General features: G+C 42.8%; 3 protein-coding genes across 6 annotated transcripts in view; 2 read left to right on the plus strand and 1 right to left on the minus strand.

The window, feature by feature from the left end:
• The window catches only part of CFAP77 (cilia and flagella associated protein 77), a 60,457-nt gene extending 45,901 nt beyond the window's left edge, over nucleotides 1-14,556 (minus strand). Inside the window, exons 1-2 of the mRNA XM_034067730.1 lie at nucleotides 14,484-14,556; nucleotides 13,323-13,525 (exon numbers count right to left, since the gene is read on the minus strand). Of these exons, the coding sequence (XP_033923621.1) occupies nucleotides 13,323-13,525; nucleotides 14,484-14,556 (276 nt within the window). The remainder of the gene's footprint in view (nucleotides 1-13,322; nucleotides 13,526-14,483) is intronic.
• Nucleotides 13,733-23,437, plus strand: TTF1 (transcription termination factor 1). Of its 4 annotated transcripts, none has more exons than XR_004080201.2 (13): nucleotides 13,733-13,796; nucleotides 14,495-14,595; nucleotides 14,768-16,482; nucleotides 17,222-17,475; nucleotides 17,831-18,016; nucleotides 18,811-18,889; nucleotides 19,163-19,293; nucleotides 19,855-20,062; nucleotides 20,367-20,456; nucleotides 20,681-20,746; nucleotides 21,452-21,537; nucleotides 21,959-23,185; nucleotides 23,265-23,437. XR_004080201.2 is itself a non-coding variant. In XM_031046524.2 (12 exons), the coding sequence occupies exons 3-12, from the start codon at nucleotides 14,780-14,782 to the stop codon at nucleotides 22,117-22,119; spliced, it is 2,964 nt and encodes a 987-aa protein (XP_030902384.2). In that variant the 5' UTR covers nucleotides 13,733-13,796; nucleotides 14,495-14,595; nucleotides 14,768-14,779; the 3' UTR covers nucleotides 22,120-23,437. The 4 variants fall into 4 exon arrangements, 2 of the variants coding, with proteins under 2 accessions (XP_030902384.2, XP_030902385.2); XR_004080202.2 differs by having other exon boundaries at nucleotides 23,294-23,437; XM_031046524.2 differs by having other exon boundaries at nucleotides 21,959-23,437.
• Nucleotides 23,438-25,519: 2,082 nt separating this feature from the next.
• The window catches only part of SETX (senataxin), a 31,058-nt gene continuing 29,616 nt past the window's right edge, over nucleotides 25,520-26,961 (plus strand). Inside the window, exons 1-2 of the mRNA XM_005146332.4 lie at nucleotides 25,520-25,657; nucleotides 26,447-26,627. Of these exons, the coding sequence (XP_005146389.2) occupies nucleotides 26,448-26,627 (180 nt within the window). The 5' untranslated portion in view covers nucleotides 25,520-25,657; nucleotide 26,447. The remainder of the gene's footprint in view (nucleotides 25,658-26,446; nucleotides 26,628-26,961) is intronic.

Consider the following 26,961-nt stretch of genomic DNA (forward strand, 5'->3'; position numbering starts at 1 on the left):
TTGATTACATATTCTTAATATATAGCTAAAAAATGTGTGTTCAACATGCCATTCGTTATAACCTATTGGGCATGGTACAAGAAAGGTTGAAAGAAAATTTCTCCATTTCCCCCCCCACACCATAAAGAAGATTAAAACATTAAAAAGACCAATTAAAAATAGGGAATCTCATGGCAACATTTTCATTAACCCTCCCCAGTTCTTCTTTCTGTCTCATTAGTCATCACAGGGAGAGGAAGGATCATTTTAATTAGCAGCATTGTAAAGCTTTATTTAAGGCAACTGCCCCTCCTGCTGCTCTGTGGATTACCCTGCCGGCTTATAAATACAATACCAAATCATTAACAGCCAAAAACAACACCGTTGAAGGGTTTGGAAGAAAGAAGATCCACTATGGTCCATGTTTAGGGCTCTTTAACAATGTACTTTTTCCTTATTCAGGCATAATTCAAGCGTAATATTGGGCTTTACAAAACAACTCAATATCCTCTTATAGCAAAGCCCTTTCTAGTTGAGGATACCATGTGTTCAACTTTCTTCCCCTTTGTTTTCAAGGCAGTGAGAGCACAGAACCACATCTGATAGGATAGACATGGTAGATAGGATCACAGGCTTTCCAACATCCCAATTTAGAATTACTTGTTAAATTCCCAAATTAAAGGCACTGCTGCACTCTAACAGCCTTGCAGGAGGGAGATGAGCAATGAGACCACAACCAGGGGAGGTTGGTGGAGCATTTTAGGAAGAGGTGTTTGTGAGTTTAGGGTGAAAACAAAGCAGGCACCCACACTTCATGAAAAGGAAATTGCTTTTTCCACTCTTGCTTGCTGAATTTCACATTTCTTACAGAAATGAGCCTAATGGGTCTGTTCTGTTAAGAAACCATCAGCCAGTGTTTCTAGCCAATAGTCTCCATATACCTGGGAGCACAGTCCAGAGTGCATGCCTGTGCAGAAGAACAGATTTGCTTTCCATCACACCCATGTAATGTGTGAATGAGCCCCACTGCAGTGCACAGGTTTGTTTTGAAGCTAGTCTGAGTCACTACATTTCAAAGAGGAATTAGATGAAGACCAAGATCTCTCATTCTCTTGCAGGGTCCTGTGTCAGATACATGAATGGAAACAAACAGGACAGCATGACCCTGGATTCCAAGCAGCCCAATGCTTGGGAAGATCTGGATGTTGCCTTCCAGTCCCTGGCTATTTTGTTGTCCTGCAAACAAACAGAACACTTTCATTCTGGACCACACTGCAGCAGCTCCCTCTTTTGCAACCAGCAGAATAGTGATGAAAACATCACATTTATTAAGATATAAGTGGTACAAAATGTCCTCCTTACCAAGAAACCACAACTCAGACTATTAGGAGTCCCCATTTAGATCTGTGCCCTACTTTTCCTGACCTGAATATGTAACTATGGTCTCTTCAGTACACCTGGGTGCTGTGATCTCTAATTGTTTATCACTGTCCAGCCACACCAACCCAGCCGTTCCCTTGGAGCAGCCCATTAGATACACACAGGAGTTTAGGAGCTGCAAGTACTCTACAATGGGGTTTTCATCTCAGGATTTGATTGTTTAAAGTTCTAATATACAGCTGAAGTTAGCTGAAAGTCTGAGGTAACTTCTTTGCTTCTGGCTACCAAGTTGCATTGATGTATATTAGACACCTAAATCTACTATTTTGTTGCTTGACATGAAATAAATTAGACCAGAGGACAAGAACTGCTAACACTGAAGTCCACAAAGTCCAGTTCACCTCTCCCTGAAAGCAAGCTTGCCCTGACTTCAATTGAGCACACTGAGCAGAATGTGGAGAATAATACTAGCTTCTTAAGAAACAAATGTGCATGTTCCTCAAAAAAGGTTTAAAAATGATGCCACGAGCTTGATTTAATCTACACAAACTACTGTTAAAGTAATAACAAAAAGGAAGGCAGTAATGACGTATCACTGAATGATTAATGTATTGCTCCATAAAGTTCATTTTGTATGAAGTCAAAATCTGTGTCTGTGGAAGTTTGCATAGGGAGATGATATCTTTTATGGAAGTAAAACAAAGAGGGACAGAGCAGGTCACAGACCTGAGCTACTCTCCCTAAATGCTCATCATCAGAACTGGGGGAGGTTTACAGAGGCCAGTGCCCTGCCAGGACCTGAGCAAGAGAACCAAAGCTTCAAGGGTTGTTGCTCTCTGGAGATCACAGATGCTAAATTCGCTTAAAGAACAGACAGTGACAAATAGTCTGAGTAACAGCCATTGTAAAAGTTTATATAAGAGTTGCATGGTTTTCTATTTATAGCTGTGCTGTATTTTTCTTGTAATACATTTTTAATGACTTATAAAGCCTAGTTATTTATTCTTCTGAAGCCAAATACTTTCTCACCCTGATAATGCAAGCAAACGAGCTTTGCACAGTAAAGCTACATGGGAGATGGCTGGATCTGCTTCCTGCACTGGCAGCAGGCTGGGGGTATGAGGTGCCATGAGGCATGAATGCCCCTAGCCTGCTGCCTCGCTCTTGGGAGCCCCATGGCATTCCATGCCACTGATGCAGCTCCCTGCTGCCTCTCTGCAGACGGCTGCCCATAGAGGGCCCTGCCTGGGTTGGAATATTTCCAAAGTAGTAATTATTCCATCTCCATACCAGAGAGTTTCTTTTTATGGTTATTTTGCTCTACATTTCCTAATCCAAAATCAACCTTAGTTAAAAAACAACCCCCAAACCTGCAGTGCCACATAGGCAGTGGCCCCTTCAATCTGTGTGCAGAAAAGTTAAGTAGCATGAACAGCAGACCAAACAAAAGCAGAAGATGGGGCTCTTTGAAATAGTGCATGAAATATATATATATATTATGAAATATAATTAATCTGCTTAACCAGCATCCACCCCTTAGCACAAATGCTGATTGCCTCATCATGTGTCTAACCAGAATGGTATTAACTCTACTGATATTTCTAAATTGTTATGGACCCAATATTTTCTTTTGACTCTTCTTTATGTTTAGATTAATAACTATGTAATCACTTCATTACTTTATTTAGATTATGCTATTTTAGGAAATTATTGTTTAGATCAGCCTTGTCCTTCCCATCTCTCTGTGCCTTCCCAGAACTAAGTAATATCCGAGGAAACCAATTAATTGTAACTCGACCGCTGTAATGGGGTCTGCTCTACGATGTGGCAATGTCTAATGGAGTTTTAATTTCCCTGTAGTGAGCCAACATTTGCTTAAAGAGAGAACACTGTTAGAGCAAACCACTGTCTGAAACACAGCTTCTACCAAGCCTGAGGGGTTGAATTTTTGGGCTGCTGCTTCTTTTCTTAGGGGTAAAATTCACAGAGGGAAGTAGCTGGGGTATTGGAGAGCATCCTGATTCCTACCACAGGTTGAGGTTTCCTGTGGATGTGCAGAACACGGAGGACATACAGCCCTACATGGTCCTCAGGTTTCATCTCCCAACTTTGCAGGAATAGGGAGTGCTGGAATGGACTTGTCACCCAGTGAAGGTTTGACAGCCCTTTTTCAATGCATGGTCTTTCTTAGAGAATACTTATTTAACTGGCCTGGGTCCTCACACCACAGTTGCTCTAGCTAGTCCTTGTCAAGGACTAGAAGCCCATTGTGGTAATGGGCTCTCAAAAACTGAAGTCTTATCCCCAAGGAACCTGCTTGTCCCCATGTAACTCCTGCCACACCCAGGATGGCAGAATTTATAGCTAGATTTTTTCCATTAATTGGATTGTTCAGAGTATTTAGCACCATCAGAAGTTGCATTTGGGATTCTGGATGGAGGCAAAGCACCCAGAGCCCTTTTAAAATGCTCTAGTCCCTCCCTTGTTTGGGCCCTGGGCATCTTTGTAAGCCTCAGCCTATGTACTGTTAACTAATGACAGCTTTGCCTGGTGAACAGTGACAAAACTTCTGAAGTCAGTCTGCCTTTCCCTATCTGCTGACAGCTTAAAAGATTTGAAACAAAGCTACATTATGATGCAACTAAATTCAGCAGCATCTGATTAACAAAAAGGAGGCCACAGCTACCTGACAGCAGCCGGTGGTTATTTTTTATTTCCAAAACAAACTGCTGGCCTCAAACATCCATACATGTATTTATTTTTTTGTTTAAATGTCTCATTTCCAGTTTTGGGTTTTTTGTTTTCTTTTTTCTTTTCATGCAGGGAAATAAAGTTCTTTCAATTCTTCTTCTCATAATAAGTCTGTCCAAAAATGATGTTGCTCGTTGTGTTGAAAGATGGTTTCATTTCCTACTCAAAATTGGTATGAAAAATTTGCCTTGCCAAATGAACATTGTATACTGAACTTGTCAAATCCTCTCTCCTGACACAAATAAAAGATAACATTGGGTGGCAGCATGTAAAACAGCACTGACAAGACAGCTAGGATGGAAGCAAAGAAATGCATATTTTTCTCTTTCTCTCTTCCCGAGTAGAGGAAACATCCAGGTGAGTGAATGCTGGCGTGTTACAACCAAAAATACATCTTCTAAAGACTTAACAAGCCATTTCAATGCAGGTTTCATGATGAATGTAAGCAATTCCATTTGTGATTAGTAAAATCGTGATGAAAGTCTTGATTTTTTTCCAAGCAACCAAGAAAGTTGCTGAGTAGAAGTGGAGTGTCTGGATGAAACGGGTTTTCAGTTAAAAGTGCAGAACTCTGCTGTGCAGGCTGGAAGGACTGCTCATAGCTACTCTTAGCACTGCTAGAAATTACTCTGAGTATAGTTACAAATAAATAAGGTAATAATAGCACTTCCATTAGATCTGCAGTCACACAATGTAACTCCCCCCCCCCTTTAAAATTGCTGATTGAAGGCTGTTAAGCTGTTTTATCAGCCCAAAATTACATTTCTTCTCTCCTAGGGGTTGCCTCTTAAAAATCACAACAACTGCAGAGTTAGGAACAAGAAAAGACTCCTAAAAACTGCACTTTTGGACTGAGGGGGGGGGAGGAATACAAGCATGAAACACAGATTGCACCTTCAAATCCCCGATGGCATCACGCTTCTTTGTTCTGCTAAGAAAAATTAACCTCAATCTCGGCTCAAGGTCCCCCGATTGATTATCATAGTCATTTAAATACTGTAATCTCATTTTCAGCATCAGGGAAAGGGAGCGAAAAGAAGAAAAAGAGAAAGAGGTGGGGAAGCGAGGGGGAGAGAAAGAGAAAACAGAATAAATTATCTGACAAAAGGAAAAAGGGCCTTTCTGCTTACGGAGCCTATTTCAGATCCTTCCACTTGATTGGAAAAGTTGATGAAGTTTAAATGAAGCAGAATTAGAGGCTCAGGCCACTGAGTATTGACATGGGCCCATGGAAGAATGTGCAATTCAATAGGCCTGATTTCTGTGGAAAACAGGGGAAAGGCCTAAATGGTATAATCTTCAATCAAATCTAACATCGACACTGACAAGGCAGGGTAATGAGATAGGCCAGATCAGGCATGTTGGTTAAAGAAATTAATCCCTCTCGCTGCACCAAGAGTTCAGCTTTGATGCCTATTGTATAGACCCCCGTCCCAGCCTATCTAAATGCTAACTAACCGCAAGTGTGATCTGGGACTGTGCTTTTCATTGCTGGGGCTAATCTGATAACAATTTTAGCTCCCTGCTTATGGTGGCAGAGGTAGTGCGGGAGCCTCTCACCGTGGCAAGGGAGGAGAGGGGCAGAGTGTGGGGATGGACGCAGCCATGTTTCGGTGTGTATCAGGGCTTTAACACACTGTAATACATGGTGATTAGTGTAGTTACAGTCGCCTCCTGACCAGCTGATTGGGATCTCCTGGGAATGCCAGAAGCGCCCAGGCAGAGCAAGAGGGTGATCCAGAGAGGGAATGTAAAGGGACATTGGGAAGTTGAAAAGCATGCTGCAAACAAAGGGGCTCTTCTACCTGGCGAGCAGCCTGAAGCTCGTGATTAAAACCATCTTCATTTTCCAGGCTAGTTTACTCTTCACTAAGCAATATGAGGTTCACTGTGTTTGTTTTTCTGATTCCCCCCTTCCAGCCTGGGAGTTACACTATTATTTTTAATCAGGTTTCACTTGTAAGATTTTTAGGCACAAATCCCATGTTGGTTTGCTTAAAAAAAAGAATCAAACTAGAGATATTTCCCTTGATACTGAAGTTTTCTGAAAGGCTGTTTTGGAAATCTAGTGATAGGCTCCTTATCCATGCTACATCAGATAAATGTGAGTAGAAAAGTCAGTGTTAATTTATTTTATACAAATGGTTAAAAAAGAAAATATCCTCAGAATCGCAGGTTCTGTCTAATCTGTACAATGTGAGCAGCCAAGCAAGAGCAAACCAATCCCTGCAAGATGACAAAGGCTTCACAAATTCAATAATTAAGCATAAGAGTATCTCTAAGAATTTGCATGGAAAGCAATCTGCCCTTGGGGAAAGTCTGGCTGAAAACTTGCAGAATTGTGGAACTGGAAACACCGGTCCTTGTGATTGCTGTGAATGAATGTGCTTCATTTGCTTTATACTCATTTGCTTTATATTCCACTGGGCAGTGCTCAGAAAGAGGGGAAATACTGTGGGAAAGGTTTAAAAGTTAAGAGCTTTTTGCCTTTTCTTTGGGCAGCTGCCCACTGGTTGCGTGCCCAATGCCCTCCTGTCCAGGACAGACCTTACTGAGCTTCCCCTCTATGCTCAGGACATTTTCTTGTGCCTTTGCCAAAGGAGAAAGGATATTTACTGTTGGTAGAGTGGGAAGCAAGGACAGAGAGGAAATAAGGCAGTGGTATTCCTGTGCTCTTACAAGTTTCAGCTGGGTCTCTGGTGCTCTCAGGGTTCGGTGTCCCTAGAGAAGGGTTTGTGGATAAGGGCATCTGGAATATCCCTGACTTTCTGCATGGTGCCTTTGATTTGAATTAGTCTGAAATTCATCTCTAGGATTAACGTGGTTTGGGGCCAGTGCCATAAACTGGTATTGGCTCTTCCCCAAAGTTTCTTAAATCTTTTAGACAGTAAAGCCTGAGTTTTAGGTTCATCATAAAAATTTATAGCCTGCTGCAGCTCTGGATACACTGTGAGTGCATGGACCCATTTGTTCATTTTATTTTTTTCCCTTTTCAGTCTACATTCTCTTGTCCTTTGGCTGAATTTCTGCTTTTACCTCCCCAACAACTCAAGTGAGAGGCTGTACAGATTCTCTGCTATGACAACGCTGCTATTAGGGTCATAATGCAACAATTTGGTCTAACGGTTATCATTGTGCTGGCTGACTTCAATAATGCACTTTTAAATCAAAGGGCCTTTGAAGCTTTATTTCCATTGTATTAGACAAATAAACATAGAAGATTTTCTCGAACATAAAAGGCATTCACCTTGTAATGTTTCAGGGCTTATTAGTCTCACCAATTTGCATTGTTTTGTTCACATAAAGGATCAAAATGCCCTTTTGCTTGCTTTTACATACTGCCTGCTGATCATGGGGGTGAGCAGCTTCCAGTGCCTGGTGCTGCTGGGGCTGTCCCTCTGCCTGCTGAATCACAGCTGGCAGCTCATAGCCTAAGTCCTGTCTTCAAATAAACAGAACCCCCCCACTTTCATTCATGCAGAATGTTTATTTGCTTCTTGGAAATGCCTTATTTATTTAGTGGTGTCTGTGCAAAATATGGGAGGGCACTAAAGCTCATAAGGAGTTTAATTTTTAGTGTACCAAATAATTCATTTAAAATCTTAAGGGTTTTCCTCTCAGCATGAACTCATTTAAGTCGGAGCACTGGAAAAACAAAGCTCAGAACCAAACCTAATGATTATTTGACTAACCACCCCTTCATTAGCTTATTTCTCTAATGAATTATTGTTCTGTACTGTATAGACATTTCAGAATATGTTTTTAAAAGCACAACACTGGCCCTAGATTGCAAAAATATAATAGTAGTAGTGATATAATAATAATAGTAATAAGCACTCAAAATGCTGCATAAACACTAATTAATCCTCAGTATCCCCAAGCAGCAAGCACAGGAGGCAGGATGCTCAGCACATGGAGTGATTTGAGGTAAACAGTATAATTAACATCAAATAGAGACAACCTATTCCAAATACAGCTCACAGTACTTGTGGCTATGCTGCTCTGTCTTACAGGGTTTATTCACTAGAGACAGACATGCTAAACTCTAGTTCCCAGTCAGGTTTTCAATAGATGCATTGATTATAAAAAGCTGAGAGCAGGTATCAGGAGAGGGATTGGAGTTATTTAAATCAACAAGCTAACAACTGAAGGAAGTTATCCCAGTGCTTTAGAAGCTGCTTGTAGGGCTGTGATGCTGTCAGCGGGGTTTGCTACACCTGGGGCTCTTGGTCAACATGGAAGTGACTGTGGGATCTCAGGCTGTGCCTGAACACACAAAGCACTCGATGAGAGCAGAGGTGTGCTGCAGTGACAATGAAGACCATAGGGGCTTGCACACTCAGAGTGTAAGTGCTCTATGGGGAAGGAATGATTTTGCTGTCAGTCCCAGCTGTCACAGAGACACTACATCTGTAAGGTTCCAACAGCTCATAGCTAGTCACTGTCTGAGCATTCAGTGATGGGTATGTATATAAGGAAGCCTTTATTTTATCATCTTCCCTTCCTGTGCAGGTTAGCAGTCCTTGCAGAAAGATGGATGAGGATTACAAAGGTGAGTGGTGTCTCTTGGCTTTGCTGTGAGAGAGGGCTTGGTGAGGTGAGAGCATGAGTCCAGGTTTACCTTGGCTTTTTGATGTGCTGAAGAAGATGAATGAATCTGGAGGGAAGGTTTAAAAAAAATACAGAAAGGTGAGGGTTAAAGGCTCAAACACTGGGCACAACACTCAATGTAAAAGCCCTATTACAGCCACAATGCCGGTCTATTAATAACAGCTCTAAGTCCACTGATGGAAAACCTGCCCTTTCAGTAATTACTGTTGCAAGAGATGGTTATGATGCACATAATTTAAAACTCAGAGCTATAATATTCTTGTTCACACAGTGCATTTGCCCATGTTTATCTTGCATAGAGCTTCGGGGTTTTGTCATGATGTGACACAATTTTAGTTCGGTAAAATGGCTCTATTTGCTTTTCTTAACTGTCCTTCCTACAGATTGTTCCAGAAACCAAAATGACTTTGCAACAACTCCAAGCAGCTCCTTGCTCAGTGATGTCTGACAGCTCAGAAATACTTCATGATAAGGTTCAATAGGCATGAAAGGGAAAAGGAGGAACTGGTGAGTGATTTCTGCCTTCACTTGGTACCTGTGTAGTTAGTGGAGTCCCATGGCCACCCAGCTGGTGCCCTGTGGTCCCCCACACTGAGCTGCTCTCCCTGGGCATGGAGCAGGCTCTCCTGTGTGTCCTCTTCCTCCACTGAGAAGGGCAGTTCATCCTTCCTGGCTTAGCTAATTCTTCCTTTGCTGTGATTGCTGAAACTGAGGCTGCCAGTGTGCCCATTCCTTTGGTTTTTGAGGTTTTTCATCCTATATTCTTCTTCAGGAGACTGTAACTGCAGAATTTTTATTGCCTCAGTCTTGTAGCTTTATTATTTCCAATCTTGTTTGGAAAAAAAGAGAAACATCCAGCCCTCAGGGCTGGAGAGGAAAGCTTAGGAAAATGAATCCTAAATGACCTAGCATTCAGGCCAATAAAAAGAGCCTGGCATCAGTTGTCATGTAAATAATAAGCTTCTAAAACAGATATTACATGTTCCAGTAGTGCTGTAAACTTCGGTTTGTTAAATGAGTTTCTCCTGCAGCGTGGGTGACTGGGACTGAGACTTGGCAGCCTTTCATAGCCCGCAAAGCACCATCACCATCCTCCTCCTCCTCAGAACTGATGGTTCTGAAACAACTTTTTAATGTTGAATTCTGTGGCTGGGGCTCTGCAGGCAAGTTGGTGCCTCTTGGCTTTGAAGGGGATACATGGAGAGCAGTTCCCTATGTTCTGCATATCCCCTGGCTGCTATTTGACAGTAAGTGGATGCTTTGGCATATGGGTCTGGCATTTTCACCTTCACACACCAGGGCTATGTCCAGCTCCAGGCTGGTGACACAATGACTTTGGCAGTGATATGTTGAACTTAATAAGGGCACATTATCCAAAAAATGCTAATATAAATTAAATCAAACTGGTGTTGGCCACTTTTTCTGGAGTGTCTGTCAGGCAACCTGGGGGTTAAGGGTGGTGAATTTTCCTGCCCAGAGCTGGCTTAGTTTTGTAACGCAGTAGTTTTAACTTTGCACTGGGAAAAGTGCTTGGCTAAGGCTTTATTGGTAAAAACAAACTACCCAAAAATGCTTTGCTCAGATTTCTACTGGCATCAGTAGATGAAGTAGTTTCCCCAGTTTATTTCCTCAGTATTTCCTGCAAGCAAATATATATTGATAAACTAAATTAATTCCTTGATTAATCATATCACATTCTACCAGTGAAAAATAGAACTTTCATCCCTAGAAATCGTTATGTGAAAAAGATAGCTGGCATGTGTGGACACATCCTGGTGGAATGATGGGGCTGGGCAGAGCTGAGGCAGGAGGGTCAGCCAGAAATGAAGGCAGTTGTCTGTGCAGTGGTCTCTGTTTGCATGTGATGCCTCATTTAGAAGATATGTGAGAGAACTGGGAGAGAACTTAGGGGATCCTGTCGTTAGCTGCTGCAAAGTAGGAGCTCTGTCATGCTTGCATTAGGGTTTTGGGGACTGAATGCCAGTTGGAAGGAAGATCAGGGACTAAGTGTCCCATCCATCACTACTGGGCCTCAGGTTCTTGTGTACTTGCTGTCTGGTGAACCTTCACAACAGCTGGTGGAGCTGTGCTTTCCTCAGTGCCTGTCCATGGCTGCCAGAAGCACTTGTCCAAGCAGCAGTTGTCTCAAAACCTTTTGTCCCTTTCTTCTAAACCATCTTTGTGTTCCTGGTTTTCAGGTGGCACTGCACAGTGTGAGGGTTGGGACCTGCTGGCCATCTTCTTTGGCAACTCTGTCCAATAATGTCTGTTCCCCAGGACTCTCCTGGGGTGGGAAGAGGTCCCAGACTGCAGCTGAGAGCATGAAGAGGAGATGTGGCAGAGGGCTGATGCTGTGTGTGTGACACTACTGGTCCCAGTGAGTAGATCTGGGTGAGAGTCAGTGCTTATCCAGTAAACTGCCATCCTGTCACTGTAACCTCCTGGCAGTGAAAGTCCCACTGACACATTCAGCATCCAGTGGGGCACAATGCACTGAGGGAAGGCAGCTGGCAGGAGATGTGGAGTTTGCTCCACAAACTTTACAACCCAAGTTACAATAAGGTGAAATTACCCCTGGTTTGAAGAGTAAAAGCATCTCTGTTATTAGCTCTGTTACTTTGTGCTGACGGATTGCACCAGGTGGATACAGATCTCTCTACCTCCCTCCAGGCTAGCTCACAGTGAAGGACACCTCCTGCAAGGAAGCCCTGAGAGAACAGAAGTTGTCCAGAATGCTAAGATTTAACACTACTTTTTCTCAAAACTTGCTTCAGCCTTTAGTGTCACTTGGCCAGATAGAAATCCAGATAGTGTCTTGTTAAAGCATCTTGTGATATATAACTGCTCAGAATTCCCACTACCAGGATGCTCTGCAAGAGTTACACTGAGAAAAACCTCAAGCCCTAAAGCTGAGGGGAGAACACATCAGCTGAGCACTGGGGACAGACAGTGCTTGACCAAATGCTCCCATCCAGATGGGCAGAACTTCCACATCAATCAATGTAATCTTAATGACCACATATAACCTATCTGCAACACAGACACTGCAGGAGAGGAGCTGCCTTTCCTAGGATTACCCCAGTGTTATACCTGTAGACCTGGGATTTACAACACTGATGGGTGGGTTATGCCTATTTCAATTTAGGGAATGTAAATGCATCCTGAAAATAAGCAGGATCAACCCAACCCCTGCAATTATGCCTTTGCATACCTGAAATGCCACATAATGACTCATATTCATGCATCACCTGAAGATGTATTTACTAGCACGCTTTTCTAAGAAGCAGTTTGGAGGGCTGGGGAAGACGTGGGGCTGCCTCCTCCACCCTGAGGAGGTTTGACCACATCTGCCCACAGCATCTCTTTGGCAGGAGGGGGAACAATGCACAGGTAGGTGAGGAAATCTCACCCTGATCCCGCTTCTAAGCAAAGATCCTGCAACTTCCTATCAGAGCATCCAGGGAAAAGAAAGTACAAATTGTGGATTTGAAAAGTGAAGCTGCTTTTGGGTTATGATGCAGGCTCTACTTTTTTCTTTGCCTTCCCAATAAAATTTCAAATTTAAGAGTTTCAGAAGCTAAAAATAATAAAAAAAAAATTGTAAGACTCAAATTTTCTGTGATATTCCAAAAACTTACTGCTGAATTCCAAGCCTGCCGCTGCCGGGCTAGGAAGGGAACTGGAGTTAAGCACCACTGCACAGCCGCATCTAAATGTCACCGCTGGCTGCGGTGGGAAACCAACGCTCTGAGCGAAGCTGGCTGCCCTCCCTCGGACACCAGGGAAAGCGCAGCCGGTGGAACCGCTCGGTGCCAGGCGCGGGGCTGCAGCCGTCGCCCCTCTCCCTCCGCACCACCCCAGAGCCGTGATCCCGACCCCGAGCATCGGGGGCTCCGCACCGGGCAGGCGGCGTGGCCGGGGGGGAGAGACTGGGGACGGGAAAACGCTGGTCGGGGCACGAAGCCATTCTGCGAGTGCCATCCAGGGGACGAGAGCTGTACTTCAGCTGTGGCTGGAGGGGATGTGGGACCCCAGGGCTGGCGGGGGTAGAGCGGGACCTTCTGTGGGTGTCGGTTTGGAGCGAAATACCTGCCTGAAGCTTTCCAAGTCCCGTCCAGAGCTCAGCCTATGCACGGGACTGGGGTACAGTGGGATTGGTAAGGTGAGAAGTGTCAGGGGTTTATGAACGGAGCGTAACCTCCACAGCCGATCCATAAATCCGAATATAGGGGTCAGGGTTTGTGTCCCACCCCGGAACCCCTCCGCTGTGGTCGGTGGGTGACAGCGGGGTTTGAAAACCCGCCCCACGCTGCTGTCGGTCTCCAGCCGGGGCCTGCCGGGTGCTTAACGGTGACCAACCACGGAGCCGCTCGAGGAGGAGCCGCGAGGAAGCGCGATTTTCCCTCCTTGCCATATAAATTAATAGGGGGAAACCCTCTCTTTTCAGCTGTTGTCACTCAGGCAATTTGTGCGCTGTTCGCCTGCGGTGCAAGGGGCTGCCCGCGGGATCGTGACCCCTCCCCATCCTCCGGGGCCCCGGAGAGGTGTAGGTGGTACCGGGACAGAGAGCGGGGCCGGTGGGGAGGGACCGTGTGTCTCACCTTGAGGATGCGGGGGTTGCACAACATGCTGTCCCGGGCCACCCCCAACCTCTCGTTCTCGCTGCCGGGCTCCACCTCAGCCAGGGTCAGCGGCCTCCGAGGGGCCGCCCCCGTGGTGGGGGGAGTCGGGGCTGAGGCAGGCGGCGTGGCCGTGGCCGTGGCTGTGGCCGTGGCCGTGGCCTTGGCACTGGTCAGAGCCGTGGCTGTGGCAGCGGAGCTCCAGCTCCAGCCCTACAGCACTGAAGGAAGGGGGGGGAATGGCGGTGCCCCGTCTCCTAGCAACCACCGTCCCACGCCGCTGGTCCGTCACTTTGTCAGGTCCGGCTGGAAACGTTTCCTCTGTTAGGGAGGGAAAGCGCGGAGGGTGGAACGGAGAGACCGGCAGCAGGGTGCAGTGGGAACAGTATTAAGGTGGGATTACCGGTGGCCTGGAGGTGTCACGCTGTCGTTATCTGGCGAGCGGAGGCCGGGAGGGTATGGTACGGGGCTGGAGCGCGGTTAGGGCCGTTGGGGGCTGCCGTTTGCCGGCCTCGGTTCACCCCGGTGCCACACAGAGGCTTGTGGTGGTGGTTCCGTGTGCCTCCCTCGGTAGTTCCGGGTAAGAGGCGGAGGGGAGCGGCGGAGTTGCCGGTGCACGCGGGCTGCCGCGGGGCGCTGACCCACAGCCCGTCCTTAGGCCTGCATGGGGCCTCGATGTGTGCGTATTGGTGCTGGTTACAGGTGCTGTGGGAGCTGGCAGGTCCTGGTTGGGTTTGGGGCTGGGCCTAGGTCTGGGCTTGTCGGAACGTGGATGAAGCAGTTGGTTTTAATGCTGATTAGTTTAATATTTCCTGATTGTTTTTAGTTTGTTGTGGTGGTGCTGGAAGTAGAGTGATAGGACAAGAGGAAATGTCTTTAAACTGCTCCAGGGGAGGTTTAGATGGAGATAAGGAACAATTCCTAAACTCAGGCATTGGAGCGGGCTGTGGAGGGCAGTGGTGGAGTCCCGTCCCTGGAAGTGTTCACAAACTGTGTAGAAGATGCCCTCAGTGCCATGGGTTAGTGGTGGGGTAAAGGTTGGAATTGTTGATCTTAAAGGGTTTTCCAATTTAGTTGATTCTATGAATATAGTAGTATGTTGCTGTTTAGTTATTCAGAATCAACTTAGTTACTGAAATGTACCTTTGTTATAGGAAGGCAATTTTAAAGCAGAATACAGCTGTGATGCACATTTGTTTGATGAAGAAGGCATCATATTTTCATAGTCCCACTGCAAAATTAGCTTCATTAAAAAGTAAGTATCTTCATTGTATGTTTCTAAGATAATGTTCAATTATTCCATAGTATTTTAATGTTGGGGGGAGGGGGCCTATTTTGTTCACATATTGGTTTTTCCTGTTTGTTTTTACCTGTGTAATGATGCATTAATTATAATACTTGAGTAAACCTTGTATCTTTTATTTAAGGTAAGAAAAAACATGACAGGAAAAGCAAGTGCAGATGATTTTCAAGTTCAGGATTTTCTGAAAAAGAAGAAGAAGAAAAAAAAGAGAAAATACAAAGACTATAGGGAACACGAAAATGATGAAAGCAAAAGCATACAGGCTGCAGAGCTTTGCTCCGCTTCTCCACCTCTGCTTGAAGATCAAACAGCACAGAATGGTGAAGGCTTTAAAAAGAAGAAAAAAAAGAAGCAGGAGAAGCAGCAGTCTTTGTTAGGTAATTCTTGTGTAGAACTGGAAAGTGACATTGGTAATGAAACTGGAGTGGATGCTTCCCAAAAGAAAAAGAAGAAAAAGAAGTGGAAGCATAATGATAATACGGATGAAGAAAGTAATGCTGTATCTTGTATCGCAGTAAATCGGAGTTGCTCTGATATTTGTCGTGAGATTGATGCTGATTACGTTTATTTAAAACTACCTGTGAAGAAAAAAAGAAAACAAAAGTTACCTGAAGAGGATGAGGTGGGTGAGATGCCTGAATGCATTTATTTAGAACCACATGTAAAGAAGAAGAAAAGAAAAGAGAAATTACCTGAAGAGGGTGAGGTATGTGAGATGCCCAAATCTGTTTATTTGGAACCACCTGTAAAGAAGAAAAGAAAAGAGAAATTACCTAAAGAGGATGAGGTAGCTGAGCAGCCTGAATGCATTCGTTTAGAGCCACATGTAAAGAAGAAGAAAGGAAAAGAGGAATTACCTAAAGAGGATGGGGTAGCTGAGCTGCCTGAATGCATTCGTTTAGAGCCACATGTAAAGAAGAAGAAAGGAAAAGAGGAATTACCTAAAGAGGATGGGGTAGCTGAGCTGCCTGAATGCATTTGTTTGGAACCACAGGTAAAGAAGAAGAAAAGAAAAGAGAAATTACCTAAAGAGGATGGGGTAGATGAGCTGCCTGAATGCATTCGCTTAGAACCACAGGTAAAGAAGAAGAAAAGAAAAGAGAAATTACCTGAAGAGGATGAGGTAGGTGAGCTGCCTGAATGCATTTATTTAGAACCACCTTTAGAGAAGAAGAAAAGGAAAGAGAAATTATATGAAGAGAATGAGGTAGGTGAGCTGCCTGAAAGCATTTGTGTAGAGCCACCTGTAAAGAAGAAGAAAAGAAAAGAGAAATTGCCTGAAGAGGATGCGGTATGTGAAATGCCTGAACCTGCTTATTTAGAACCACCTGTAAAGAAGAAGAAAAGAAAACAAAAATTACCTAAAGAGGATGAAGTAGGTGAGCTGCCTGAATGCATTTATTTAGAACCATCTGTAAAGAAGGAAAGAGAAGAGGATGAGGTACATGAGCTGCCTACCTCAGAAACACATGGCAAAAATGGCAGTAAAAGGTCAAAAAGCAAGAAGAAAACATGCAGCAGTACCCTAGATATACAAGAAGAAGCAGATGTAACTGTTGACCAGTCACTGTTGTCACCTGCAGAGCAAAACAGGCAAGGGAAAGGCACAGAGCTGCCATTAGCTACAGAATCGGATGGTGTGGCATCGTCCCAGCAATGGCATGAAGATGGTGACTGTGATGCTTCTGCCAGGAGAGAAGATTCTATGGATGTACCTGCTCATTTGTCTAAGCTAACTAAAGCAGCTAATCAGCCTCCTAAAAATTCTCCAATGCGCTCTAAGAAGATAAAAAGTAGAGCTTTTATCGCAGAGGAAAGCTCTTCAGATTCTGATGTAATGTATGTAGGCTTTGTTTGGGTTTGTTTTTTACAGCTCCTCTCCCTCATGTTTCTATCACGTTATTTGGGTCCCAGATTTTTCTTCAGTCTGTTCTGTACGAGTTTTTAAAAACAGCTCCAAAACCCTTTACAATATATTGTGATGTTACAGAGACCTACTCTAAGAGCTTTGTTATAACTGTGATGGTAGATTTAGGTTAGCTATATGGAAGATGTTCTTCACTGTGAGGGTGGGAGGCATTAAAACAGGTCGTCCAGAGAAACTGTGGCTGCCCCATCCCTGTCAGTGTTCAAGGCCAGACTGGACAGGGCTTGGAGCAATCTGCTCTAGTGGAAGGTGTCCCTGTCCATGGCAGGGGGTTGGAGTTGGATGAGCTTTAAAGTCCTTTCCAACCCAAACCGCAAACAAGCTCTTGATGCTTTTGCAGTGTGTAGAACCCACAATTAGACCGCTAGTAAGAGACAGATAAAAAAGTTCTGTGTTGCCAGTTGGTAGCAAGAGAGACTGTTTCTTCTGTATGTCCATGTGTGAGAGTTTTGTGCAAAAGGTGAGATTTTCAAAGCTTCAAGTTTTTGAGTACTGTAACTGTAGAAATCTGATATAAATTACATCTGTGTTAAAAGATGGGAATACAAAAGGGTTGATGTGTGAAGTATTTCTTCTTTAATGAATATGTTAATTCTTTTAATGGTTTTGAGGTCTGGTGGTGTATTTTATGTTCTTTTTTCTTCATATCAGGACAACAGAACTATTGGCATCAAATAGAAGGGAGGACCAGAATAGTTCCCTTACTAGAACAGTAACCACAGATGATGGCAGTGTGGATGATGATGAAGAGTACCTGAACTCTAACATGTGTGCAATCACGGATTTGGATACTGCAAAACAGGAACTGGAAGAGTTTATTCCTCATGTGAGGAATATATCAGACAGTTCAGTCATGAAGATGGCTGGAAGAGACCTAATGAGGTTTAAGGAGTTTAAAAAACAAGGTGAGCTCTCCAAAATATTGTAGCAGTGAGGAAGGACTGTGCAGCTGTGCTAATGCTTTGACAGAGGGAACATCTTTTTGTACTGTGTCTGTCACATCCATAGAGTCTGGTTCACTTCATTGTAATAGACATCTTTTCTGTTTCTCTGCTTGGTAGCATCAACTTCCTCATTACTGAATTACAGTCCAAAGTATATGTGTAAATCCCCTGCTTTCAGCTCTTGTTTGGTCTCTTTCATTTTTTTTTCTTTCACCTTTTGAGTTAATTGATCTTTTGTTATGTTTGTTAAATCCTGAAATATACAAGAGATGGTACTTGAAGTTTTTTATTTCATAAAACTTACTGTACGTTTTAGGTGTTGCTGTCAGGTTTGGCAGATTTTCCCAGAAGGAGAATAATCAACTCCGGAAAAATATTGAAGAGTTCTTAGAAATGACTGGGATAGATAGTGCTGAGAAAGTCCTGTTTACGTCAAGGTATCCAGAAGAGAAACAAAACATCAATCGCTTAAAAGTAAAATACCTGTTTTGTGAAAAACTTTGTAAGTATTTAAGTTCCTTGTGCAAATGGCTGAATGTTACATTCCACAACCTGGTGATAGCACAGTGTATTTTCCATATAGAAAAGTACTAATGTTACTAAATTAGGCAAAAAAGGAGCATGCTGCTGAGATTGTTATATAGATTATCAACTACACATAATGTTCTTGCTATCTTTTCTTGGGTTTGCAGAGCTTAGAAATTAAAATATCATCATGACCAGTAGCACTTGCAGGCTTCCAAATTTGCCTTTGGGCTTTGTGGCTTAAAGTACATTATTTGCTAGGCTATAATTAAGCATAGTGACTTACTAATGGCAGGTGTGATTGAGTGCTGTGTTTGATTTTTGACTGTTCTTCGAGCACATAAATCGATGGCAGGTTTAGGATGGAGTGAATGATGGCAGAAACAGAAAGAAATTATGTCTCTCTATTAATGGGAGTTAGCTAAATTTTAATTGCATTTGGATCAAATGTACAGCCTAGGTTTGTGCTTGAGAGTTTAAAAGTTCAGTTTTCAGTATTCACATGCAGGTGTGTAGGCATGTACACAGTTATTTACCAGCACTCAGCATCCAGTCTTGCACAGTCATAACAATTACATCTTTCAAACTCCTGAGGAGCTTCCATTCAGACCATTGCCTGGGCCATTACTGGAGTGTTGTACAGTACATTCTCTTGACTGAAGAATCTGTCATTGATAGCATGGTCACAAAAATGTATGTTGTTGGGGTTTTTTTGAAAGTGGCCTCACCTCTGTGAGAAATGTTACTTAAATGAATTGTTTTACCTTCTAGCTGAGGGCATACCGCGACCCTGGAGGCTGATATATTATCGAGCAAGGAAGATCTTTGACCCAAATAATTATAAAGGGAGGTGAGTAACTTGGAAACGTTTCTGAGTGCTAGTATCAGTTTCTGAGGTTTATTTGAGCACAGGAAATGGACATAAATGAAGATCATCTCTGATTTGTACCTGTTGCTGCATCTTAATTGACAGGTCATTTTCCTGACTAGTCCTTATCAATTCTTCTGTTCTAAAGTGTGACGTGAAATGGTAGTGATGAAACATCTGTAAAGATTACAGCTCTTTTAAGGTAATGGAATGGTTTGAATTTGCAGCTGAAGCTTTGCCAATTTCCTCAACCAGGTACACTGATGAAGAAAAAGAAAAATTGAAGAAGTATTATGCTCTGCATGGCAATGATTGGAAGAAGATTTCTGAGATGATGTCCCGTTCTAACCTCTCAGTTGCTATGAAATACTCTGAAATCAAATCAGGTATGTAAGTTTAAGCAAAGCAATTTATTATTCATAACTTCAGAAGTTATTTTAACTGTATGTTGTATGTGCCCTAAACTTTAGGAAAAAAATCCCTGGAATGGATTTTTCTTTTTTTTAAATTAATTTATGGTGGTAGTTCTTTTTTCTAAACCACTTATTGCATTTGCATATGGAAGGGCTAAGAACAGTAATGGAAAAGAGAAAAGAAATGCAACAAATGCAACTCTTTATTAAATGGAACCGATGTCTAAATTGATGCTTTTAGGGGCAGGTTGGGAGGAATCTAGCAACTGGATTTGGTGATTAGGCTGAGCTCTTCTTTCAGATTTGGTGTGTAGAGGTTTCTAGGAAGCATGTTAGGAAGCTGGTCCTGTAAATAAGAATAGACATGGTCTAATGTGAGGTGTCCCTGCCCATGGCAAGGGGTTTGGAAGTAGATGATCTTAAGGTCCTTTCCAACCCAAATCATTCTATGATTCTATAAAAGTGCTTGTTTACTTTTTTTTTTCACTATTCGTTTATGATAAATTATGCCTTAACCTTGTTTTTCAATTTTAGCTACTAATTATGGCCCTTGGTCAAAGGAAGAGATCCAGAAGTTAATGCGTGCAGTGGAGGAGGTGATTAGGAAAAGAATAAAAGTGAAAGATGGAAATTCAAATAGAGAGATCTTAATTGACCGTGAGAAACTGTACCAGAAATTACCATGGTCTGAGATTGAAACTAAAGTGGGAACTCGCTATTGGAGACAATGTAAACAGAAATGGTACGTTTTAATACTGAATTGAGATAGTAAAATGTGTTCTGGGGAGTATTTAACTCTTCTGCCAAACTGTTTGTACCATGATGATTGTTTCATAAGATGGGAAATAAATAGGTGGTAGGTTACAGAAGAGGCATCATAAATATATCTGAGACAGATAACTTCTTAGCTGTGGTGAATTTTATTCTTGCTCTGACAGTGAAACCTGATTTCTGCTGCTTTGTGGCAGCAGTAGCATCTTGAAGACACTTCCTTTTGGTGCTTGGAATTTCTTGAAATGATAACTTTTTTTTCTATGTTTTCATAGGATTACAATTTTAACAAACAAGTTGAACAAAGGACAGCAGTTATGTAGGGGGACCAAAGGATTACAAGCCAAAATCAATCTTATTAAAAGGTATAGTTCAGAAGTACTGTTATGTTTTTGTGTTTCTTACTGTTCTGGTTTGTGTTTGTGAAGGCTTGCAGGGTGAGAGTGGCATGTCTGCAGTTTCATGCAGGTTTCACAACTGCTCTTCTCTAGAACAAAATGTCCTGTGACTTCTGACTGGGGGAGTTGTGAGTGTTATTGAATTATTTCTTGAATTCTGCCTACAGACTGCTTCTGTATTATATTCCCAGGTTATATGAACTGAACGTGGAGGATCCTAATGAAGTAAACTGGGAAGAACTTAGTGATACTATTGGGTAAACCTTTATTTTTTTGTTTATCCTCTTTTTATGGATACAAAGGGTGGTTGAAGCAGACTGTCTTAAAAATTCCACAAAGGAATCAAACTTTTTAGACCTGTGCAACTATAGAAAACATCATTTAGCTTGGTAACATACAATATACGTATACCCTTGCATAGCACTGGGCAACAAACCATGCCTATAAGCTCTGAGACCACTTGTAACCACTTCAGGCAACCCTTACTGCATTCCCAGCATATTTGTGCTTAAACCTGTTACATAGTGTGTGCTAAAGTCTTTGATAAAAGATTTTTCCAGGTGTTAATCCCCACATATTGGAAAAAGGGATAATTATTGGAATATGTAATACAATATAATAGTTTTCTTCCAAAGTAAGTGTTGAATATGAAACTAACAATGCTGTGAATGCTGTACTTGCTGTACAGTGCTTTTGATGTTTTCCACATGCTTTCAGTTTTGTTTAGTCTCTCTTTTCACTAAACACCTAATACTTATGTATGATGGCATGGTTTAGGTTTTTACCTTCAAGGGGAATTGCTGTCTTGAAAATTTGTTTTAATTAGGATTTAATCTGTCCTTTCTCTCTAAAGCTAAGATACTGTTTGACTGGCATCACTCTCATGAATGGGTAACTTAGTAACAACAAAACTTCATAATAATTCCTTGCACCACTAATTCTTTGAACTCTTCTTTTTTCAGAGATGTCCCAAAAGCCTATGTTCAAGCAAAATTTTATAAGCTAAAAGTCTCCTGTGTCCCTTTATGGCGAAGAAAAACTTTTTCTGGTCAGTATCCCAGCTGTTTGTACATACTCCTTAATGTTTTCACTTGAATCCAAGAGGATACATATTCTATCTGAATTATGTCTTAGTTAGCTTTCCCCCAAGTAAATTGGCTGATATCTCAGGCTTTGTACTTATTATATTGAATGCCTTGTTTTAATAACAGTTTACTTTCAATGACATCTTCATGCAGTGATTATGAACCTCTTTTTTTATTGATCCTTTGGCTTTAAATGTTTTCTGACTGCTTTTTTAGTTTCTTGTGTGTGTGTTGGAGCAGTGTGTTTTTGTTTTGTTTTTTTGTTTTGTTTTTTGCATTTAACATTGACAAAATAATTTCTGCGGGATCCTGCTTCCTGATGGCATCCGTTTCCCCTATAGATACAATTTAGTTTACTTTTCTCTCTATTTTTCTCCCCCAAAGAAATTATTGATTACCTTTATAAAAAGAAACTTCCAGAACTTGAAGAAAAGCTTAAAAAGGAGAAGGGCGAAAACCTTAGTCCTGACAACTCAGAACCTGGGCAACGGAAGAAGGCTTTCCTACTCAGTGACATTTTTGACACCAGTGAAGACAGCGATTAATTGACTGCCCTAAAGACAGTCCCTAGTGTGCACATTGAACTGTAAAATGGATGTGGTTGAAAGTGGGCAGAGACTAACAACTGCAGGTACACAGGATACCTAGTGATGGAGAAAGTAAAGATAAGTGTGTCTGATTCTCTTGTTTCATATTGAAGGCAGGTAAATACAGTTTAAGCATTCAACTTTCTGAATGTCTCAAAGCCAGTATTTTTCCACTACTTTGTTTTCTGTGGAGTTGAAAGCTGCTCTTTAGCATTTATGCATAAGCTCAGTTTTCAGAATTTTAATATGTTTAAAGTAATTTTTTAAAATATCAGTGACTTAAAAAAGGACTTTCAGTTTGCTTTTAAGTCTCTGTAATAAACAAATCTTGATTATCTGTTTTAATGGAAACAGCACAACTTTGAGTTGTTTTGGGGTTGTTTTTTTAACAGGTATATTGTTCTTAAAAGCAACTGATTTTTATTTTTGATAGAGACTGACACTATTATCAGCCTTGTAGAGAAAATGGATTTTTGCCCATTGCTATTCAGAAATGATCTCATTTCATGCAAAGCAGAACAATGCATTTCAAATGTTTTTAATACTTGGAATACAGAGACAAAATAGTGTGTGTATATAGATATTTATACTTTTATTGTGCCAAGGAGAGTTTCTACATTTTGATAAGAAAATTGAGGGGTAAGATGAGGTTGTATTCATGGCTTTGTATGATACATCTGTCTGCCTAGAATCGTTACGTGTACATTGACTGACTGAATGTAAAAAAACAGCCCAAAAGTCTTCCTGGTCCTGTAAAGTATTTGTACAGTTTGTTTATATTTCCTGTATGCTGTATTAAAAAGTAAGGCAGGTGAACTTGGTCTCTGGCATACTGCTTTTTGATGCTCATTTGAATAAGTGAGAATTTCCTTCTTTAATAATTATCATTGACTTGTAGCAAAGGATGTTAATTGAGAACTTCCCATGTTACCTGTGTCTGCCTTTAGTCTCTCTGAAGATACAAACTAGTGTGATTCTTGTGAGACAGGCAGGACACCCCAGGAGATCAGCCACTCGTTGAAGGGTAAGTTTTCCAGCCAGGAAATGAAATGGGGCTGGCAGGGTGGGAGGAAGGAAACATATACCAGCTGCCTTGAATTTAGGTCTTTGCCTTGTGTCTGTTGCCTTGCAGGTTTGAAGGTTAAAAGCTGAAGAGCTGTAAGTTTGTATTTTCAAGATGCTTCTTTACTTGCAAGGTGGAAATCCTCTGAATCTTCTTGCGTGGTTACAGAGTTTGTAGAGTAGATCTCATGGAAATAAACTTCTAGCTGCATAATAAGACTTATTTTATCCTTTGCTTTAAAGGGAAATTTGTGGATGAGTGGAGTGCACCTCACTCAAAAGAGAGAAGCAGCAATATGTTTTATTGAGGTAAAATAATAATTTGACAAGAGTTCAATAAATTTGATGGAATTTTACACAGTTTAGCAGCGGACCAGTCAGTTTGATGGCAAGGTTTTCTCTGTTATTTCATGGAAGAAACATACAAAGGCAAACAGAGTCAAGTTAGAATGATTCACAGAGAGACTGGAGATGCAAAGGATAAAGAAGACCTTTCCACTTCATGAGGTTCAGAGTGGACCCCCTTGCTTTATTAGTATTGGGCTTGGACCACAGTTTATTTGTATAGATAATTTTATTAAACATAATAGTGTAGTGATTTGGATTATTAACATTTCATTGATATTAATTCAGCTCAGTCACTTAGTGAGGATCTGATGTGAGTAAGGGATCTGTCCATCTTGGACAAGTCCAGCTCTAATTCAGGGAGAGCTTGAATGGGGCTCATCCTGATGATAACATTGCTATGGTCAAGTAGCAATCTGCTAGTCCAAAGTATCAAGTTAAACGTCTATTTTAGCTCTGATATCTTGTGGTTTTGGGCTTCAGCACCACCTTTTAAAATGTATTTCTAAGGCACCTTCAAGTCCTTGCATGGGAGTCAGAGCCATTTCCCTTTGCCATCATCTTAGAAAGTGAGAGGGAGGCTGTTGTTGAATGTGGATATTTGAATTTTAGTGAAAACAGAGCAAACACCATGCAGGGGTTTAAAAACCAAACGGGCCACAAAAGGTCAAGAGAAATAACACATCAGCCTACATTATAAATTCTTCAAGTCTAAAAACCACTCTGTGTCCCCTCAACATTCGGTGGTGCAAGCATTTCCTTGGTGTGTTAAGGGCCTGAATGGTGTTACAGAGAGACAAAAAAAGGCCTCAGCTGTGTGGCATTACCAAAGCCAGAGCCAGCCAGGTCCCAAGAGTTGTTGCAGCAGAGAAGCACTTCAAAGTTGTGGAATGTTAATGGTGCCTTCACCCATTTCTTCTGTAACGTCTGGAGCAAGCAGTTGAGGGAAGGCAGCTAATCTGTATCCCTGGAGCACCACAGGGACAGCCGCACAGGGCAGGGATACAACCCCTTGATCCCAGTACCTTCATGGCACTTCCTGCCTGCTTCTATTCCCGGATGGCAGGCGGAGCTGCGCTTGGCCGTGGCTTCCATTGCCTCAGCTGCTCTGAGGCAGCGTCTCTGGGGGGTTATCACTTCAGGGTGCTGGGGAAAGCCTCCTGCTTGGCTCGACTGCGGAGTAGAGCGGGATCTTAGTGCTTCAGTAACCCCTCCTTGAGGCGCTCCCTCCGCAGTGCAGCTCCGCTCTCGCCCTCCCGTGCCTCAGTTTCCCCTCACAGCCTCTCCCCTGTCCCTTTAAGACCCCACCGAGGGCGGGCATCGATGAGAGGGTGGAGCTCACTTCCTGCTGCGTCCCGGATGCGCGGGGGGTGTTGGGGGGGGGGGGGCTCCGCGGCCGGAAGGAGGCGGGAAGCGGCGAGAGGTGCGGGGCTGCGTGAGGTGAGGAAGGGGCGGGCGGCGCCTCCGGCCCTGACCGCGGTGCTCCCATTGAGGAGGCCGCGCTCCCCTCACGGCGTTCGGCCGGGCTCGCTCGGGGGGAAGCGGCGGCTCCGGCCGGGGAGCGCTGGGGTGAGGGAGCCGGGACACGGGAAGCGCCGCTTCGGTCGCTGCTCGGGCCGGTGCTGGTGCCGGTGCCGGTGCTGGGCGGAGGTTGCCGCTCGCCGCTCGGCAGGCTTGGCCCGCGCTAGGGAAGCGGTTTCTTCGCTTAACGTGTGCGGATGAAGTTTCTATTCTTTTGTTAGGAAAAGGTGAGTGCGTGCTTCGCTGCCCGCCTTCGGTGTCCGGAGGGGATTCAGGTGCAACTCACTTGGCTCTTCAGTGGATGGGTGTTGAGTTTAAAGCACGTTAATCTGAGTTCCAAAGCCATTCTTAGTCTATAACGCGTGAATTTAACCCGTTCCTGATGCATCTTTTTTTCCTAGGTCTCTGAAATGCCACCAAGGCTCGGTTTCCAGGGGGTGGATTACTGAAGATACCCGAGGGCATGTGTGGCTGGAGGGGTCAGCCCCCTTTCGCAGCTGCAGGGCAGCACACCTAGTCTTCATGCTTCCTAGCATACCTTCACAGCAAATAGCTTCCTTTTCCAAAGGTAAGTACCACCTGTACCTATGTATGAGGGAGCAGATGGTTTTGCTTATCTACATTTCCCTTTTTCATTCATTGTTATGCTAAATAGCACAGTAATTACTATCTTCCCCTTTCTATACTTGGCTCTAGTTGTCATGCTTTCCCAGTCTTCAGTTGAGCTGTTCATACTGTCATAATCTGAGATGACTGGATTGCTGCTTAGTTAGGATTTTTTTCTTTCTAGAGGAAGCAATCTGTGCTGAGAATTTGATGCTGTTTTCTAACTCTAACAACAGCTATAACAGGAAAGTTCTGCACAAATATATTTTGCTTTTGGCAACAGGGATTTGTTGACCTAAATTTTAGCAGGAGATAAGAAAAAAAGTTAATTATGTTTTGTATGCATTAGACCTCAATTCCACGGATACCAGTAAAGCAATATAATGAAGTCCAGCATTGCAGTCCTGGAAAGTGTGCATTAAGTGTGAATGAAGGATTACTTTTACAATGTAAAGTCACTTTTCACATGTTGTCTTGTAGTTTGTAAATGATGTAATTTGACTTATTTTCAGTGCTTTTAACGCTTGCCATTCAGGAGGCATTTTTCTGTAATGTTAATTTAATAGTTTAATCTGCATTCCTTTATTTAGTTGTGTGTATCTGTATAGTACAAGGTCACCCAAGAACATATGCATGTATGCTGTCAATGAGTTATGTAACTCCCAAAACTCATCACATTGAAAGCTAGGTACTGTTGTGGCTACTTTCAACCTTTGAACTTCCATTAATTCCTCCTTCTTTCCATGCAAAGAATGAGCACGTGTCGATGGTGTACACCTGGTGGTCCTGACACCACCGAGTTCCTGAAGAGCTATGCTTCAAAACGGTTGCCCCTGGAAGATCTTGAAGGATCCAATGAAGACCTCTGTTACTGCCTGGAGTGTGTGCTTGAATACCACAAAGCCAAGGAAAAACTGCCAGGGTTACATGAGGTAATTAAGAGACTTGGCTCCAACCAGAGAGGGAGGACTCAGACTGCAAGGAAATGTTCAAATAAGGTTTCTGTGGTCCAGCATCAGGGTAGGGGAAAGTTTTGTGCAGGGGGTGTGTTTATTGGTGTTGGGGAATAGGTTATGTGGCTTTTTAACTGTTTTGCTTTTTTATATATTGTGTTGTAAAGAGCTGATTGTAAAGCCAGAACATCATCTTGTTTTGCGTATATTCAAATTAGCAAGAACAGTTGTGGAAAGTTGCTGACTAGATGTTATAGCTTGCACTTTATTCATGCTATGGTGGTTTGCCATCTGCAAAAAAGAACACCTGCCA

Source organism: Melopsittacus undulatus, chromosome 11, assembly GCF_012275295.1.
Source record: "Melopsittacus undulatus isolate bMelUnd1 chromosome 11, bMelUnd1.mat.Z, whole genome shotgun sequence".
Lineage (NCBI taxonomy): Eukaryota > Metazoa > Chordata > Aves > Psittaciformes > Psittaculidae > Melopsittacus > Melopsittacus undulatus.

Bases quoted from the DNA above. Each gene is read 5' to 3' on its own strand.
- TTF1 (XM_031046524.2), top strand. From the start codon at position 14,780: ATGACAGGAAAAGCAAGTGCAGATGATTTTCAAGTTCAGGATTTTCTG. The intron at 17,476-17,830 runs GTGAGCTCTCCA...TGTACGTTTTAG, and splicing joins TAAGGAGTTTAAAAAACAAG to GTGTTGCTGTCAGGTTTGGC. The intron at 20,063-20,366 runs GTACGTTTTAAT...ATGTTTTCATAG, and splicing joins AGACAATGTAAACAGAAATG to GATTACAATTTTAACAAACA.